The sequence below is a fragment of the Stigmatopora argus genome, chromosome 1, assembly GCF_051989625.1.
Source record: "Stigmatopora argus isolate UIUO_Sarg chromosome 1, RoL_Sarg_1.0, whole genome shotgun sequence".
NCBI classification, from domain to species: Eukaryota; Metazoa; Chordata; class Actinopteri; order Syngnathiformes; family Syngnathidae; genus Stigmatopora; species Stigmatopora argus.
Window position 1 is genome coordinate 30,173,972 of NC_135387.1, and position 19,962 is coordinate 30,193,933.

General features: G+C 39.1%; 1 protein-coding gene across 1 annotated transcript in view; it reads left to right on the plus strand.

Annotated features, from left to right (window-relative positions):
* The window catches only part of LOC144086087 (gamma-aminobutyric acid receptor subunit gamma-3-like), a 40,427-nt gene extending 21,158 nt beyond the window's left edge, over positions 1-19,269 (plus strand). The window contains exons 4-10 of the mRNA XM_077615874.1: positions 1,823-1,914; positions 2,412-2,543; positions 6,196-6,278; positions 7,524-7,661; positions 10,633-10,785; positions 16,530-16,726; positions 17,689-19,269. Of these exons, the coding sequence (XP_077472000.1) occupies positions 1,823-1,914; positions 2,412-2,543; positions 6,196-6,278; positions 7,524-7,661; positions 10,633-10,785; positions 16,530-16,726; positions 17,689-17,973 (1,080 nt within the window). The 3' untranslated portion in view covers positions 17,974-19,269. The remainder of the gene's footprint in view (positions 1-1,822; positions 1,915-2,411; positions 2,544-6,195; positions 6,279-7,523; positions 7,662-10,632; positions 10,786-16,529; positions 16,727-17,688) is intronic.
* Positions 19,270-19,962: the final 693 nt, after the last annotated feature.

Below are 19,962 nucleotides of genomic sequence, written 5' to 3' on the forward strand. Positions count from 1 at the left end.
TCTGAAAAAACACCCAAAACAGGATATTGGATTGGAAAAACATTATAATTTGTTCTAATTCGCCATCTATTAACAAAGTAACACATAACTAGTGGTTTAATAGTACTAAAATGTGTTTAATAGTACAAAAATTAGAGCGAGAGACTTTTTGCACGGTAACGCGCTCGTGACATAAAATAAACCAATTGAAATGAACTTGGATGACGATGCAGACACACTCAAAAATAAGTTGAATATAACAATACACTAAACTTAATTCTAATTTTGTTTGAAATTTTGATACTTTTTTTGGCTCCATTGGCCCCGCCTCCACCTTGACTTTCAGATGCAACCTATCGAGGGCTGTTTGCTTTTGTCTTTCCTTCAAAATACAGGGGGTACCTCGAGATATGAGCTTAATTTGTTCCGGGACTGAGCTCGTATGTCAATTTACTCGTAACTCAAATGAACGTTTCCCATAGAAATGAACTCAAAACTAATTAATTCCTTTTTAACCATCTTAAAAAACATCAAAAAGAGGATATTGGATTGGAAAAATATTTGTATTTGTTCTAATTGGCCATCTATTAACAAAGTAACAAATAACTGGTGGTTTAATACTACTAAAATGTGTTTAATAGTACTAAAATTAGAGACATTTTGCACAGCAACGCGCTCGTAACATAAATACATTTAAATGAACTTGGATGACAATGCAGACACACTCAAAAATAAGTTTTAATTAACCTTACACTAAACTTAATCGTAATTTTTTTAAAAAATTTGATACCTTTCTTGGCTCTATTGGCCCCGCCTCCACCCTGACTTTCAGATGCAACCAATCGAGGGTTGTTTGCTTTTGTTTTCCCTTCAAAATATTCCCAAAATGATGCACACAAAGCTTGAAAATCAAACCAAAAAAATCCAAAAAACAACCCTAGAAAATTATTTAATTTGAAAAACAAAAAAAACAAAAACAAAACCAATATATATATATATATATATATATATATATATATATATATATATATAAATATGTATATACGTATGTGTGTATATGTATATACGTATATGTGTATATATGTGTGTATATATATACATATATATATATGTATATACGTATATGTGTGTATATGTATATACGTATATGTGTATATATGTGTGTATATATATATACATATACATACATATATATATACATATATATACGTATATATGTATATATGTGTGTGTATATATATATATATATATATATATATATATATAAATATATATATATATATGGATATATATATATATATATGGATATATATATATATATATATATATATATATATATATATATATATATAAATATATATATATATGGATATATATGGATATATTACAAAAACAACCTCAGAAAATAAATTCATTTGAAAAACTGTTTCCCAAAAATAATAAATTCAAAAAACAATTCCCAAAAATGAATGGATTTGAAAAACAAAGCAAAAAACAAACCATAAAAAATACAATTAATTAGAAAATCAAACCAAATAGATTTCAAAAAACAACCCCAAAAATAAATTAATCTGAAAAACCCACCAGGGCTTTTTTTTTATTTTGAAGGTGAATGCAATAATCAACCGTATCCAAGATGTCGAAAAAATGCGTTAAAAAAACGGGCGACTCGGACTCGAACCGTCACCCTCGCAGTTGAAACGTCTTGCATGTCTTTGGGTGATGAAACCCATTTACCTCCAGCTCTAATTTGGTCGGGGGCGTGGCCAAAATAAAGATGAAAAGTCATGACGTATTTTGGGGGTTAGAAAAGCATCCACTTACCCACATTTCTCTCCCGCAGGAGTACCAAATCGACATCATCTTCGCCCAAACTTGGGTGGACACCCGCTTACGCTATAACAGCAGCAGCATGCGGATTCTCACCCTCAACAGGTACTCCATTCCCTCCAAAAAAATCCATGAATATCACCCGCTTTTTTTTTCAAAATCCACCACAGGATCAAAATTTGTATCTCCTGCATAACATTATTTTATTATTATTATTTTAATTTTTTTATTTAGTTTTGTTTTATTTATTTTTTAAACAAATGTATTTTTTGTTATTAATTATTATTTTTATTAGTTAATTTGTTTTGTTATTTATTATTATTATTTTGTAAAAATTTGTGTTTTTATTACTATTTTTTTATTTGCATTTTTAATTTATTTTTTATTATTATTTTCTTTTTTAAATTTAATGTATTATTTTTATTTATATTTGATTTTTTTATTTATTTTTGTAATTTATTATTATTATTTTGATTTTATTTTTATTTTTTAATTTATTATTATTATTTTTAATTTAATGCATTTTTATTTATTTATATATATATATTATTTTTATTTTATTTTTTTATTTTGTATTTTTACGACATTTTTGTATTTTTTAGCAACATGGTGGGCCTGATCTGGCTGCCCGACACCATCTTCAGGAATTCCAAAACCGCAGACTCCCATTGGATCACCACGCCCAATCAGCTGCTTCGAATCCGCGACAATGGAAAAATCCTCTACACGCTGAGGTAAGAGCTCATCTCATCAAAATATATACAATATATATATATATTTAATTTCTACAAAACATATGCAAATGACCATTCCAACATATGAAAACAAGATCCAAGTGACAAAATCCCCCAAAACGTAAATACGTTAATGCCTTTAATATCACGGTTAATGTAGAGCAAACATGGCCGTGATAATTGAAAAATCGCTAAGTAGGGTCACCCCTATTAAAAAAATATATTTATTTTTTACTTCAGTGTTGAGTCTTAGTAGCAAGAGTTTTTACGTTTTTATGAACTTGAAAAATAATAATAATAATATTTTTTTAAATCGTGAACAAGTGAATAAAAATTATTTATGTATATATATATATATGTATATATATTTAAAATCGTGAACAAGTGAATTTGTGATAAGTGAAGTCACGATAATCGAGGGAAGACTACATTTCTTCTGTCCGTTATTTTATTTTGAAATTGTTCTTCCCATCAGTGGCAGGCAGCTTAACTATAAGAAAGAACAAATTTTTAATAACTATATCTATATTTATCTATGTATGTGTGTATGTATATCAACACACTTTTAAATTTATATATATATATATATATATATATTAATGTATTTATTTATATATATATTAATGTATTTATTTATATATATATATATTAATGTATGTATTTATTTATATATATATATATATTAATGTATGTATTTTTTATATATTTATTTGTTTATTCATGTATATATTAATGAATTTATTTTTATATATTTATATATATATATTTATTTGTTTATTCATGTGAATACATTAATTAATTAATTTTTATATATATATTTATTTATTTTTTGTTTATTTTTATTTATATATTTATTTGATTTTGAACTCAAAAATTCCGACACATCAACAAATTTGGATTTTTTTTTTTTTTTTTTAATTAATTAATTAACTTATTTATGACCTATTTCCCTATGTCTAGGGTGTCTTTTGCTGTGTCTGTATTCTCACCCTCTTGCTACTGTGACAATGAAATTTCCCATATACGGCATGAATAAACTTATCTAATCTAATCACGCTTAAATGAAATTCATATCAATAAAAAAAAATCAAATCACAAAGCAGACCGGTGGACGAACAGTTAACGCGTCGGCTTTGCAGTTCTATGGCGCTGGGTTCGATCCCAGGTTTTGTCCTTACTGTATGGAATTTACATGTTCTTCCTGGGCTTAGGTGGGTTTTCTCTGGGTGCTCCACTTTCCTCCCTCATACCCCAAAAAATGCATGCTAGGCTAATTGTATGCTAAATCCTCCTTAGGTATTTGTGTGATTGGTCGTTTTTCGGAATTCTGGGTGGTGCTTAGTGAGCTGGGATAGGCTCCAGCACCCCCCGTGACCATAGTGAGGATGAGCAGTTTGGAATAGAAATGGACCAATCAAATCACGTTCAACAAATGAAAGTGGAAGGATTTCAGGTAGATCCTGGTATTTATTTTATCTTATTTTATTTATGTTTTTTGACAGCGGCCTTGGGAGAGAAAAAAAGAAAAAAAAGAAAAAAGTTTGCCACCTCCGGGTGAGATGAAGAAGGTGATTGGCCATCACGCCGCTTTTTTCCGTCGACAAAAAATGTCAGCACCTCGTTGCTTTTTTCCGACGTCGTCTCGCGGCTTCCTTTGATGGCGGAATGGAAAATGTGCGGGTGGCAAACCCCCCACCCCCCCCTCCACCCCCCCATACCAACAAAAAGCAGAACGGGGGTTTGATTCTCTGCTTTGGTTTTTTGGCGTCTTTTTATCTGGAAGAGGACAGCCGTCCGTCGATTGGCAGTAACATTTGAGGGGATCGTCATGTACAAAAAAAATCACGTTAACCACTATTGCAGGGAGATTTTTTTTCGTATCAAGCAATTTACCGTATTGGCCAGAATATCGGGCAATTCTGATTTTGGACTACGTTTTAGACTTTTACATGTGTGTGTGTGGGTGTGTTTGTGTGTGGGTGTGTGTATCTGTCTGTGTATTTGTGTATCTGTCTCTGTGTGTGTGTTTGTGTATTTTTGTGTGTGTGTGCGTTTGTGTATTCTTGAGTTTGTGTGTGGATGTGTGAGTTTGTGTGTGTTTGTGTATTATTTTTGAGTGTGTGTGTGTGTTTGTGTATTTTTGAGTTAGTGTGTGTGTGGGTGTGTATTTGTGTGGGTGTGTGTATCTGTGTGTATTTGTGTATCTCTCTGTGTATGTGTGTTTGTGTATTTTTGAGTGTGTATTTTTGAGTTTGTGTGGGGATGTGTGTGAGTTTGTGTGTGTGTGTATTTTTGAGTGTGTGTTTGTGTATTTTTGAGTGTGTTTGTGTATTTTTGAGTGTTTGTGTGTGTTTGTGTATTTTTGAGTGTGTTTGTGTATTTTTGAGTGTTTGTGTGTGTTTGTGTATTTTTGAGTTTGTGTGTGGGTGTTTATCTGTGTGTGTGTGTATTTGTGTATCTGTCTGTGTGTATGTGTTTGTGTATTTTTGAGTGTGTTTGTGTGTGTTTGTATTTTTGAGTTCGTGTGGAAGTGTGTGTGGGTGTGTGTGTGGGTGTGTGTTTGTGTATTTTTGAGTGTTTGTGTATTTTTGAGTTTGTGTGGGTGTGTGTATCTGTCTGTGTGTATGTGTGTATTTGTGTATTTTTGTGTGTGTGTATTTGTGTATCTCTCTGTGTGTGTGTTTGTGTATTTGTGTGTGTGTGTGTGTTTGTGTATTTTTGTGTGTGTGTGTGTGTTTGTGTATTTTTGAGTTTGTGTGTGGATGTGTGAGTTTGTGTGTGGGTGTGTGTTTGTGTATTATTTTTGAGTGTGTGTTTGTGTATTTTTGAGTTCGTGTGGGTGTGGAAGTGTGTGTGTGGGTGTGTATTTGTGTGGGTGTGTGTATCTGTGTGTGTGTGTATTTGTGTATCTGTCTGTGTGTATGTGTGTTTGTGTATTTTTGAGTGTGTGTATTTTTGAGTTTGTGTGGGGATGTGTGTGAGTTTGTGTTTGTTTGTGTGTGGGTTTGTGTATTTTTGAGTGTGTGTTTGTGAATTTTTGAGTTTGTGTAGGTGTGTGTATCTGTCTGTGTGTGTATTTGTGTGTATGTCTGTTTTTGTGTGTGTGTGTTTGTGTATTTTTGAGTTTGTGTGTGTGTGGATGTTAGTTTGTGTGTGTGTGTAAATATGTGCCCCGTTGAATTTGTACGGTTTTTAATGGCTTAATAAGGGGATAATTTAGTTGAGGTGGACAGGTAAGGAAGAGTGAATCTTGAAACATGGATAGTGGTTGTTATGAGACAGCCAATGAGAGCCCAGTAGACAGTAGCGATGATCATAAGTGAGAATCAATGCATCCGCGACAACATTTTCCAAATAAAATAACAGATAAGGAAATGCATTGACTTTTTCGGGGGATTTCGTCACTTGGATCTTTTTCCGTATTTCGAGTCACTCATTTGCATAGAAAATCAATTGTAACCTGAAACGTCCGTAAGTAGAGGCATTTGTAAGTAGAGGTATGACTGTATCCATTGAATCGCTGCATTTCACGGAATAACTCAGCCGTCACGATCTTGTTATTCACGTTGACACGTTGCTGTCAGTCTGTCGGGAAGAAGATGTCTGAAACGCGGGTGTCAAAAGTGTTTTTTTTTTACGTCCGTCTTTTCAGAATGACCATCAACGCCGAATGTCAGCTGCAACTGCATAATTTCCCCATGGACGAGCACTCCTGTCCTCTCGTCTTTTCCAGTTGTAAGTTGTTCTTTTTAAAGCCGGGGGACACCCAGAATTGGTCGCCAGCCAATCGCAGGGCACAAGGACTCACTTTATATTGATTTTGGTCTATTTTTGTGTCTCTTTTGATTGATTTTTTAGTATTTTTGTGTCACCAAACGGCACAAAAACATATCGATTGAAGGGTATTCTATTTTCCATTTTTTTTCACGACCTGGGCTAGTTAAAAGATTCAAAAGACATTTTTTTGGGTCCACGCTAGCAATTCTATTTTTCCTCATAAATGCGTCTTATGGAGGATTTTTTTTTCCGATCAGATGGAATCTCTTTGTAATTAAAGAATAACGGAAATTGCATTTGGAGAAGCCGCTCCAAAATAGCCGGGGGATTTTTTTTAAAGACAAGTAGCCTAAAAAAATACAAAATGCTCACCTGGAATTGGCTTTTAACGGGAACAGCTAAATATTTATGGCATTTTTGATGGCATTATATGACAAGCAATGGGTAATTTGCTAGCATAAAAGAGGCTAATTTTCTCTCCTATTTGCATTAAATACTTCTTTTTTTTATATTTTATTATTTAATAAAAACGAAAGTAAAGACATTTTAGGATATTTTTTATTTACTTAAAAAATAAGTGAATTATTCCGCTGAATTTTGTAAAAAAAAAAAAAACAAAAAAAAAATCCTTTTTGCATGAAATACTTTCTTTTTTATGTTATTATTTAATAAAAACGTGAGTAAAGACATTTTAAGATATTTTTTATTTACTTAAAAAATAAGTGAATTATTCCGCAGAATTTTTTTATTTTTTTTTAAATTCCTTTTTGCATGAAATACTTTTTAAAAATATTTTATTATTAATAAAGTGAGAGTAAAGATTTTTTATTTACTTAAAAAATAAGTGAACTATTCCGCTGAATTTATTTGTTTATTTTTAAAAATGCCTTTTTGCATGAAATACTTCCTTTGAAGTGACCCAAAAATCTACAGGAAGTGACCCAAAAATCTACAGGAAGTGACCCAAAAATCCACAGGAAGTGACCCAAAAATCCACAGGAAATGACCCAAAAATCTACAGGAAGTAACCCAAAAATCTCCAGGAAGTGACCCAAAAATCTACAAAAAATGACCTAAAAAATCTACAGGAATTGACCCAAAAATCTACAGAAAGTGACCCAAAAACCTACAGAAAGTGACCCAAAAATGTCAATGTACTTTTTGAATGGCTGCCATTGGCTAACACCCGCATGTTGTTTTTAGACGGCTACCCACGAGACGAAATCGTTTACAAGTGGAAGCGAAACTCCGTGGAAACGTCGGACCAGAAATACTGGCGTCTTTACCAGTTTGACTTCATGGGACTGCGAAACACCAGCGACGTTTTGGCCACCACTGCAGGTACTCCACACCTCCACATCGCTATTGGCCCATTTACCCGAATATAAGACAACCTCTTCTTTTGCAACTTTGAAAAAAAGACAATTTTTATACCCAAAATAATTCCATTAAATCCGAATCAAAACATCAAATTGGAGGGAAAAGTTTGTTATTTAGCCTCATTCAAATCATGCAAAAACTGTATCACATCTTAATATTCATTCATTTTCAGAACCGTTTTATCCTCATTAGGGTCGCGGGGGGTGCTGGAGCCTATCCCAGCTGACACCCTAAATTTATGGCCAGCCAATCACAGGGCAGGAGAAGACAAACAACCAATCACTTGTAGTTAGCGGCAATTTAGTCTTCAAACAGCGAGCCTAGCATGTTGTTGGAATGTGGGAGGAAACCGGAGTACCTGGAGAAAACCCACACAGGCCCCGGGAGAACATTCAAACTCCACACACATGGTATTGAACCCAGGACCCTCACCGTGAGGCCGACGTGCTAACCACTCATCCACCGGGCCGCCATCTTAATATTTGAACATTAAAATATGTAAACTAAAGTGCAATTACATTTGTAAATGAATGTTTTTTTAATGTACATTTAACCAACCACCTCACCTTTTTCACTCTTATTTCAATGCAAAAACAATCGTCTTATATTCGGGGAAATGCGGTTTTTAAGCTCTGCCCAATCGCCGCTCGTCGTTTAGCGACATCCGTCGGAATGTCGTCGTTCCGCCAGGTGCCACAAACGACACCCGCGTACGGACGGCCGGCTTCACGCGGACCGCCGCCTAATTTATTTTTAATGGCGGTTTTAATGGCCGACGCGCTCGCTGTTACAAATGAGCCGGGCTCGTAACATGACACGGTTAATGAAAGACTCGTTTTTTTTATTATTATTCTTCGGGGTGAGTCGAGTTCTACCCGGAGGGGGGGGTTGGGGGGAGGTTTCGGAGTCAAAGAGCCGCCATCACCTCAGGGGGTGCTTTAGTCAATAATGTGTGATGGAGTAGACTGAGATTAAAAAAAAAATCGAATTGTGCCGTTAGAGTTAAAATACTGACTTGAGAATTCAATTTAAAATTATGAGTCTGAAATCTGAATTCGCGGTTAGCGCGTCGGCTTCACGGTTTTGGGGTCGTGGGTTCGATGCCAAGTCGGTTCTCCTGTGTTGAGTTTGTATGTTCTCCTTGTGTGGATTTTCTTCGGGTACTCCCATTTTTCAAAAATCTGCATGCTAGGCTAGTTGTATTCTAAATTGTCCCTAGGTTTGATTGGTTGATAGGCTCCGGCACCCCCTTGACCCATGTGAGGGTAAACGGTAGAGAGAATGAATGAATGAAACCCTTTGAAATGCAAATGACCTTTTCAACATAACTGAGGAAATCCCCCAAAACATCAATACATTTCCTGCATCCCTTATTTTGTTTTGAAATGGTCGCGTTATGCGTTGTTTGACAATATCCCTCCGTTGGTGGTGGAAGTGGTAGTTTTAGAAGTCGTAGCGAATTGTGTTATGCATCGACTAGATAGCACTTTAGTAGTAGTAGTAGTAGTGGTAAGTAGTAGTAGTAGTAGTAGAAGTAGTAGTAGTAGTGATAGTAGTAGTAGCAGTAGTACTAGTAGTAGTGATAGTAGTAGTAATAGCAGTAGTATTAGTACTAGTAGCAGTAGTATTAGTACTAGTAGTAGTGGTAGTAGTAGGGGATTGTCTTAAGCATCTACTCGATAGAGATGTAGTAGCAGTAGCAGCAGTAGAAGTAGTAGTAGTAGCAGTAGTAGTAGTAGCAGTAGTAGTAGCAGCAGTAGTAGCAGTAGAAGTAGTAGAAGTAGTAGTAGGAGTAGTGGTTGTAGGGGATTGTCTTAAGGATCCACTCAATGTAGATGTAGTAGTAGCAGTATTAGATGAAGTAATCGTAATAGCAGTAGTAGTAGTAGTAGAGGTAGTAGCAGTAATAGTTGTAGTTGGAGTAGTAGTTGTAGGGGATTGTCTTAAGCATTCACTCAATGGAGATGTAGTAGTAGTAGCAGTAGTAGATGAAGTAGTAGTAGCAATAGTAGTAGAGGTGGTAGCAGTAATTGTAGTAGTTGGAGTAGTAGTTGTAGGGGATTGTCTTAAGCATTCACTCAATGGAGATGTAGTAGTAGTAGCAGTAGTAGATGAAGTAGTAGTAGTAGATGTAGTAGTAGTAGTAGTAGCAGTAGTAGTAGTAGCAGTAGTAGATGAAGTAGTAGTAGCAGTAGTAGAAGAAGTAGTAGTAGCAGTAGTAGTAGTTGTGGTTCGGAGTTGTGTTATTTATCCACTAGATGCAACTGTTGTCGTAGTGGTTAGGAGTTGTTATCCATCCACTAAATGGAGCTTTAGTCGTAATGGGTTGTGTTCTACATCCACTAAATGGAGCCCCAGTAGTTGTCATAGTAGTGATTAAGAGTTTTGTTATACATCAACTAGAAGGGCAAAGGGAAATTTCATACAATGATTCAGCAATATTGATCCATACATAAGGCGCACTTTACGTTGCCCTTATAGTGTGGAAAATATGTTAAATGGACTGTCTTCGCCTACATCACTTCCTGTAACGAACTCAGCGCTTTTTCCTCCGCTTTATTTTCGCCTGGAAAATTCTCCGGGTTGTGTCATGGGGCGAATTGAGTCAAGCACCCCCTCGGGTGGCGCCGCCACTTTAAGAGCGTCTCTTTTTTTCACCAGCCCGCCATCGCGAGCGCGTAGAAGCTCAACGCTAAGACGCAAAGTGGCAAAATTCATTTCCCTCGCCCGCCGACGTTTTGGCGAGGACGCGCCTTGGCGGAAGATTTACCGACTCGTGTAATTTCACACTCGGTGGGCACGAAGACCCCGGAGAGAGACGATTATTTGTATACAAGCGATTAAAAAGTCCATTTTCCATACGGCGTTCTCCCCTAAGCATCCAAACGCTCTTAACGCCGCCGCCGCCGCCATTTTGGTTTTTTTTTCGCAGGAGACTACGTGTTGATGACCGTGTACTTTGACCTCAGCAGAAGGATGGGCTACTTCACCATCCAGACGTACATCCCGTGCATCCTCACCGTGGTGCTCTCTTGGGTGTCCTTCTGGATTAAAAGCGACGCCACGCCGGCCAGGACGGCCCTGGGTGAGGAAATGCGGGTGTCAAAATGGCCGTCGGGTGAGGAAATACGGGTTTCAAACCGGCCTCCTGTAAGGGTCGGTTTTTGCTCCGAGCAATGTGGGCGACTATCCAGGGTGCAATTTATTTCGGGGGTGATCCAGAGCCCTTACCCATTTTTTGTGGGTTTTTGGGGGGTAAGTTTTCTAGACCATTTTTTTTCCAACCACTGTTCCACCACGGTATTCTCTCATCATTTTGTGTAGTGCTTATCCTCATAAGGGTCGCAGGGGGTGCTGGAGCCTATCCCAGGGGACAGCCTGAATTAATGGCTAGCCAATAGCAGGGCACAATGACAGCAATTGCACTAATACTTAGGGGCAAATTAGCATAAAATTAGCCTAGCATGCCTGTTTTGGGGGATGTGGGAGGAAATCGGAGTACCCAGAGAAAACCCACGCAAGCCCGGGGAGAACAGAACAAACTCCACATAGTGAGGACCCATCTGGAATCGAACCCGTGACCCCGGCTGGAACTGTGCGTCATCATACCGCCATACCAGTCATATCACCATACCAGTCATATCACCATATTAGTCATATCATCATACCAGCATACCAGTCATACCACCATACCAGTCATTTCACCACATTAGTCATATCACAATATTAGTCATATCACCATACCAGTCATACCACCATACCAGTCATATCACCATACCAGTCATACCAGCATACCAGTCATTTCACCATATTAGTCATATCACAATATTAGTCATATCACCATACCAGTCATATTACCATATTAGTCATATCACCGTACCAGTCATATCACCATACCAGTCATATCATCATTCCACCATACCAGTCATACCACCATATTAGTCATATCACCATACCAGTCATACCATCATACCAGTCATATCACCATACCAGTCATACCGCCATCAGCAAGAATCGAGCCCGCCCCTACCCGCACAAAGTCCACTACCCCATCGCGCAGCTCATATCTTAAATAGATAGATTTTTTTAAGCTATTTTTTTACCCGAATTCACTCCTAAAAATGGCGAATTTCCGATAGTTTCCAATTGGCGACATCCCTGTTCCAATTTTGTAAATCGAGGTACCACTGTACATCCAGATTTCCCTGTCAAAAGCCATCAATTGCATTTCCTCCCACGCCGCCGGCCACAAGAAAACCCGTGTCGAGCCGTCTTACAAACCTAATAAAACACTCTTCCGACGTTTAGAACGCGGGTGTGTTGCACGGAAAAGCCAAACAAGCGGCGAGTGTCCCCGCCAACAACCCCCCCCCCCGTCCGATAAACATCTCCATTCGACTGGACGACGCAAAGTCATTTAGCCTGTCGTCTCTGGTTCATCGCCCCCGTTTTCCAGTCGCGTCTGAGAGCCGGAGGGGCGGTAGGAGCGATAAGGCGAAGAAAAGGCCGCCGTAAAACAAGACCGCCAAACAAAACGGGTTGCCAGATGTCGGTGAGAAAGGAGATGATGGAAAATCGCGCCTTCCCTGAGCCGGAGAGATTGACGGGCTTTGCCGAGCCACGTCGCGCGGCCGCCAACATTTGGCGGCGGGGGGGAGGCAAGAGTCGGGCTCGATTCCGGGATGGAGTTTAGAGATTTAGTGGTACCTCTACTTACAAAATTTATTGGGTCCAGGATTTCGTAAGTAGAGGCAGGTTGTACATTCAATTAGCATCATTTGTTCCACCATCCTCAAAAAACGTGTACCTCTACTTACAAAATTTATTGGGTCCAGGACTTCTTTCATAAGTAGAGGCAGGATATGACCCAAAAATCTCCAGGAATTGACCCAAAAATCTCCAGGAAGTCACCCAAAAATCTACAGGAATTGACCCAAAAATCTCCAGGAAGTGACCCAAAAATCCACAGAAAGTGACCCAAAAATCTCCAGGAAGTCACCCAAAAATCTACAGGAAGTGATGCAAAAATCTGCAGGAAGTGACCCAAATCTCCAGGAAGTGACCCAAAAATCCACAGGAAGTGACCCAAAAATCTACAGGTAGTGACTCAAAAATCTACAGGAAGTGACCCAGAAATCTACAGAAATCTCAAAAAACGTGCACCTCCATTTATTTAACTGCATTTCAAAATAAAATAACGAAAACAAGAACCGCATTTCAAAATAAACTAACAAAAACAGGAACTGCATTTAAAAAAAACAATAATGAATCCAGGAACCCCATTTCAAAAATAAATAACAAATACAAGAACTGCGTTTCAAAATAAAATAACGAAAACAGGAACTGTATTTCAAAATAAAATAACGAATCCAGGAACTGCATTTCAAAATAAAATAATGAATACAGGAACTTCATTTCAAAATAAAATAACGAATACAAGAACTGCATTTCAAAATAAAATGCCGAATACAGGAACTGCATTTCAAAATAAAATAACAAACTGCATTTCAAATTAAAATAACAAAAACAGGAACTGCATTTCAAAATAAAACAATGAATCCAGGAACTACATTTCAAAATAAAACAAATTCAGGAACTGCATTTCAAAATAAAATAACGAAAACAGGAACTGCATTTCCAAATAAAATAACGAAAACAGGAACTGTATTTCAAAATAAAATAACAAATCCAGGAACCGCATTTCAAAATACAATAGCGAATACAAGAACTGCATTTCAAAATAAAATAACACATTTTCTGCTATTAATTATTTATCTATGTATTTTTAAAGTTCATAAAAATGTGAAAATCCACATTGAAACTCGTAAGCGGAATCCACTGTTGCAACTAGGACTTAGTCCAAGTCAGCTGGAACGGGCTCCAGCACCCCCCGCGAACCTATTGAGGATAAAGCGGTTTATCCTCAACCTCAGCGGGTTCGGAAAGGGCCAAAGTCTGAAAATGCGGGGCCACCCAAACCGCTCGCCGCCCTTGGGTGAGCTGTCCTCGCTTTTTAGCTTTATTTGACATTTTGCCTGTAAAAAGCTTTTTGTGTGAAGGATGACTTTCCCGGGGAAACCTTGGAAATAAACGTTTGTTTATTTTTTCGGGCTCCGGGAGCCACTTTAATGCGTGGTTGGCTTTTAAGCCTCTCTCGTTAAAAAAAGCAAAACAAACAAAATAAAAAACAAATGGTTAGGGTGAAAAAAAAAACAATGTATCCTAAAATTCACTTTTAAATGTTTGGTAATGTATTGTCATATGCAATATTGATTTATTTGCTGAGCTGCTTATCCTCACTGGGGTGCTGGAGCCTACCCCAGCTTTATGTAGATCGTAAGATGGATACACCTTAATTTGGTTGCCAGCCAATCACAGGGCAGGATGAGGCATACGACTATACAGTAATCCCTCGATTAGCGCGTCTTCACTTATGGCGAATTCACTACTTTGACATTTTTTCCGCTATTAATTATTCTGAAAAAGTATATATATATATATATATATATATATATATATATATATATATATATATATATTTTTTTTTTTTTAATTCCTAAAAATGTGAAAATACAGGAACTGCATTTCAAGATAGAATAATGAATACAGGAACTGCATTTCAAAATAAAATAATGAATAGAGGAACTGCATTTCAAAATAAAGTAATGAATACAGGAACTGAATTTTAAAATAAAGTAACAAATACAGGAACTGTATTTCAAAATAAAATAATGAATAGAGGAACTGCATTTCAAAATAAAGTAATGAATACAGGACCTGCATTTCAAAATAAATTAACGAATAGAGGAAGTGCATTTCAAAATAAAATAACAAATACAAGAATTGCATTTCAAAATGAAATAACAAAAACAGTAACTGCATTTCAAAATAAAATAACGAACATAAGAACTGCATTTCAAAATAAAATAACAATTACAGTAACTGCATTTCAAAATAAAATAACGAATCCAGGAACTGCATTTCAAAATAAAATAACGGATGCAGGAACTGCATTTCAAAATAAAATAACGAACACAGGAACTGCATTTCAAAATAAAATAACGAATACAGGAAGGAACTGCATTTCAAAATAAAATAATAAATTCAGGAACTGCATTTCAAAGTAAAATAATGAATACAGCTACTGCATTTACATTTTGTCACTTTGATCTTATTTTCATATGTTGGGACATTCATTTACATATCAAAGGGTTTCCTAACCTGAAAATGTTGTATCTAGAGACATTCATTTGTAAGTAGAGGTACGACTCTATTTATCAGCTAGATTCATGAATATATACACGCAGTACTTTTGGACTGGCCACACGTTGTTTTCATTGGCATCTCTCCTTTGGTTACCATGGCATCGCCCAAAGACAATTCCCAGAGTGAACCAAAGCCTCAAAAAAATAAGAGAAGCGGAATTCATTTGATGACCAAAAGAAAGAGAAGAAGAAGAAGTAAAAGAAGCAGAAGAAGAGCGTCCAACAAAGCTGGCGTTTGATGGGCGGGAGTTGTTCGTTTACCTTCGATATTATAAACGAGCGAGCGAGCCCGAGACGAGCGCTGGCTCGCCTCGTAGGCGGCTCGAAATAGAAAGCAGCCGCTCGTTTCTATGGAAACGGCCAGGGGAAACGTCGCGGTGAAAGACAGTGGGAGAGGAAATGGGGGAGAATTTTTTTTCCCGCATATAAGCCGTATTTGAAACTCAAACATATGTAGGAGTTGCATTTGGGGGGGGGGGGGGGTAGTACAACATCAAAGTGAAAAAATAAGCACATTAAAGTTGTAGCGCACTCATAAAAAACTTGTCAAAATTGATTGGACATCTATCATTGTCAATGGCAGTTTATTTTGGGTCACTTCCTTGTCATTTGAGGGTACTTGTAGGTCACTTCCTGTACATTTTGGATATTTTCTAGTGATTATTAGGGACGTTCTTGTTTAATTGTCGGTTCCTGTTGGTTTTGGGGCTTTTACAAGTGACTTCCAGTTGGTTTTGGGTCTTTCCAGGTGACTTCCTGTTGGTTTTGGGTGACTTTCTGTTAGTTTTTGGGTAACTCCAGGTGACTTCCTGTTGGTTTTGGGGATTTACAGGTGACTTCCTGTTGGTTTGGGGTGTTTACAGGTGACTTCCTGTTGGTTTTGGGGATTTCCAGGTTACTTCCTGTTGGTTTTGGGTGACTCTTGGTTTTGGGTGACTTTCTGTTGGTTTATGGGTAACTCCATGTGACTTCCTGTTTGTTTTGGGCCTTACCAGGTGACTTCCTGTTGGTTTTGGGCCTTACCAGGTGACTTCCTGTTGGTTTTGGGGATTTCCAGGTAACTGCTTGTTGGTTTTGAGCATTTGCAGGTGACTTTCTGTTGGTTTTTGGGTAACTCCAGGTGACTTCCTGTTGGTTTTTGGTTAACTCCAGGTGACTACCTGTTGGTTTTGGGCCTTTCCAGGTAACTTCCTGTTGGTTTTGGGCATTTGCAGGTAACTTTCTGTTGGTTTTTGGGTCACTCCAGGTGACTTCCTGTTGGCTTTGGGGATTTACAGGTGACTTGTTGGTTTTGGGCATTTGCAGGTGACTTTCTGTTGTTTTTTGGGTAACTGCAGGTGACTTCCTGTTGGATTTGGGTGACTTCCTGTTGGTTTTGGGTGACTTCCTGTTGGTTTTGGGCCTTTCCAGATGACTTCCTGTTGTTTTTGGGTGACTTCCTGTTGGTTTTGGGCCTTTCCAGGTGACTTCCTGTTGCTTTTGGGGTATTTCAAGGTTGCTTATGAACTCAGCGCCCGCCACCAAAGCCTCACAGGAAATTGAAGCACAACTTTGTGGTTTTCAGGCATCACCACGGTGCTGACCATGACCACGCTGAGCACGGTGGCCCGCAATTCGCTGCCCCGGGTCTCCTACGTGACGGCCATGGACCTGTTCGTCACGGTCTGCTTCCTGTTCGTCTTCGCCGCCTTGATCGAGTACGCCATGCTCAACTACTGCTCCCCCAGCGTACGCCGACCTCCGGCCAAAAGGCAGAAAGCGGTAAGCCTCCGTCCAAAAACCTTTTTTCAAGACAAATGATGGGCTTAGGATGCCAGGGGGAGGAGTCAAAGTGGCAGGGGGCGGGGCCAGGAAGACCATTAAAATGCTTTCAAATCCTATTTTTATCACAAACATTCTTTTGTTTTGTTTTTTTATTAATATTTTTTGTGGGGTAGCATGAAAACAAATTATAGATGGATTTTTTTTGAACACTTTTTCATTTATTTCTGAGATATGAATGTCATTTAAAAAAATTAATACAATGAATATACTGGCACACTAGCACATTAGCACACTAGGAAATTAGCACACTAGCAGATTAGCACATTAGCACACTAGCAGATTAGCACACTAGCAGATTAGCACACTAGCAGATTAGCCCATTAGCACACTAACAGATTAGCACACTTGCTCATTAGCACACTGGCACATTAGCACACTAGCAGATTAGCACACTAGCACATTAGCACACTAGCTAATTAGCACATTAGCACACTAGCTAATTAGCACATTAGCACACTAGCTAATTAGCACATTAGCACACTAGCAGATTAGCACTTGCACATTGGCACACTAACAGATTAGCACACTAGCACATTAGCACACTACCACACTAACACATTAGCACACTAGCATATTACCACTTTAGCAGATTAGCACACTTGCACATTAGCACACTATCATATTAGCACTCTAGCATATTAGCACACTAGCATTAGCACACTTGCACATTAGCACACTATCATATTAGCACTCTAGCATATTAGCACACTAGCATATTAGCACATAGTGCATTAGCACACTAGCAGATTAGCACATTAGCACACCAGCAGATTAGCACTCTTGTACATTAGCACACTAGCATCTTAGCCCACTAGCACATTAGCACGCTAGCGCATTAGCACACTAACACACACAGATCCCGTGACCTCCAGTGTCAAACCCGTCTCCGTCTTTTTCAGACGTACTCGTCCCTGGGCACGAGGCGCCGGCCTCCCCGGGCCGCGGCGCCCAGGGGCCACGCCCCCTTCTGGCAGGACCGCCACGACGACTTCCTGGAGCGCTGCCTGGACGGCAAAGACTGCCAGAGCTTCTTCTGCTGCTACGACGAATGCAAAGATGGCGGCTGGAGGAAAGGACGCGTCCACGTCAACATCCGCGAGTTGGACTCCTACTCGCGGGTCTTTTTCCCCACTTCCTTCCTGCTCTTCAACATCGTTTACTGGGTCAGTTACCTCTACCTCTAGTTGCCAGGAGGCGGAGCTTTCGGCCCAGTCGCCCTCCCCGACGACGCTCGGGATTGGCCGGAGGCGGGGCTTCGTTTTTCTTTTTTGGGCGCCCCCAGGTGGCCGAGCGCCCACAGTGCCTTCTCCGGAGGCGGTCCCGTTAGCTTCGACTCGTTTCGTAACCGGATGAAACCGGTTCGACGGGAAATGCCGTGTTTTCTAGTACTTTAGTAGTAAGTCCGAAAAACTGTTGAGTAGTTTATTGAAGTATTATTATTTTTTTAATTATTGGCTGCCATTCTTGACAAAAGCGTCCAATCCATTTCGACTGGGAGGGACTAGCCGTTAGCGAGTGGCTAGCGTGTTGACCTCGCGGTTCAGAGGTTGAGGTTTCCTTCTGTGTGGGTTTTCTCCGGGTGTTCCGTTACTCCAGTTTTCCTTCCCCATGCCAAAAATGTCCTTGCTAGGCTAATTTAGCACTCTAAATTGACCCTAGCTACGAGTGATTGGTTGTTTGTCTCACGGTGCGCTGTGATTGGCTGGCCTCCAGCACCCCCTGCGACCCTTGTGGATGGATGAATGAATCTTCATTTAATACTCTGGTTTTCTCCGCCCTCCCCAAAACATGCTAGCTAGGCTAATTGTACGCTAAATTACCCTTAGCTATGATTGGTTGTCGTTTCTGTCCTCGTGCCCTGTGATTGGCCGACCGCGGATTAAGGCTGTCCCCCACCTGGAGTCATCTGGGAAAGGCTCCAGCACCCCCCCACAACCCTCTAAGATTAGCGTGACCTAATTTAACACCATTCGTGGTTATCGCGTCGGCCTCACGGTTCTGGGGTCGTGAGTTCGATTCCGGGTTGATCCTCCTGTGTGGAGTTTGCATACGTGGGTTTTCTCCGGGTACTCCGGTTTCCTACCACATCCCTAAAACAAGCATGCTAGGCTAATTTAGCACAATTTGTTCCTAGCTATATGATTGTTTGTTTGTCTCATGTTGCCCTGCGATTGGCTAGTTAGCTGGGATAGGCTCCAGCACCCCCTGCGACCCTTGTGAGGTTAAGCGGTTCTGAGAATGACGTGTACGAATACGTGGGGTTTCTCCGGGTACTCCGATTTCCTCCCCATCCCACAAACATGTTAGCTAGGCTAATGCTAAATTGCCCTTAGTTACAATTGGTTTTCCTTTGTTTCCTTGTGGCCTGCAATTGATTGGCTGACCACCAATTCCACTCCCTGGTGCCCATAGTTTTACTGGGATAGGCTCCGGCCCCCCCGGCGACCCTCGTGAGGAGGCTAACCGGTTCAGAAAAGGAATTTTCCTTTCCTACTGAAAAATAAAATTAATGCAGGAATGCAATGGAGGATAAGTTGGATTTTTGGGGGGGCATTTTTTTTAAGTGATAAGAAAAAGCGAACAAATTTTAATGTAATTTTTAAAAAAAATGTTTTGGGGGATAGCTGTAGCCTAAAAACACGCACTTTTGTGAAGAAAAAAATCAAATACAGGCCCAGCCAAACTAGGAAAAAAATGACTTATAGTCCGGAAAATACAGTAAGCAAATTGCAATGGAGGATAAATTGGATTTTTTTAGGGGCATTTTTTCCCCCATCTTTTTTTGTCCCCTACTGAAAAATAAAATGAATTTGTGATGCCGGGCTCTCGTGCTGGGGCGTCCACAACTGAGGTGCTGTAAAATACATATGTGGGGGATGGGGGAAGGGGGGGAACACCCCCACGTAAGCCACAAAAGACACTAAAGTTGAGAGACGCTTTGAAAAATGGATGAGATGCGATGCCTGGGGATGGAAAGCCTCAAACAGTCGCCGCCATGTAAAATTGATGCCACACGTCGAGAAAGACACATGTATGTGGACCGCACACCCGCACAAATGCGGGTTCATCTTGACACATGGATTTCAGGTTTTTTTTTTTCACTTTTTTGTCCAATATTGTCAGTTTCTTCTCTTGGTGGCGCAAAGTTTTTGGGAGCTCCAGATGTGACGTGA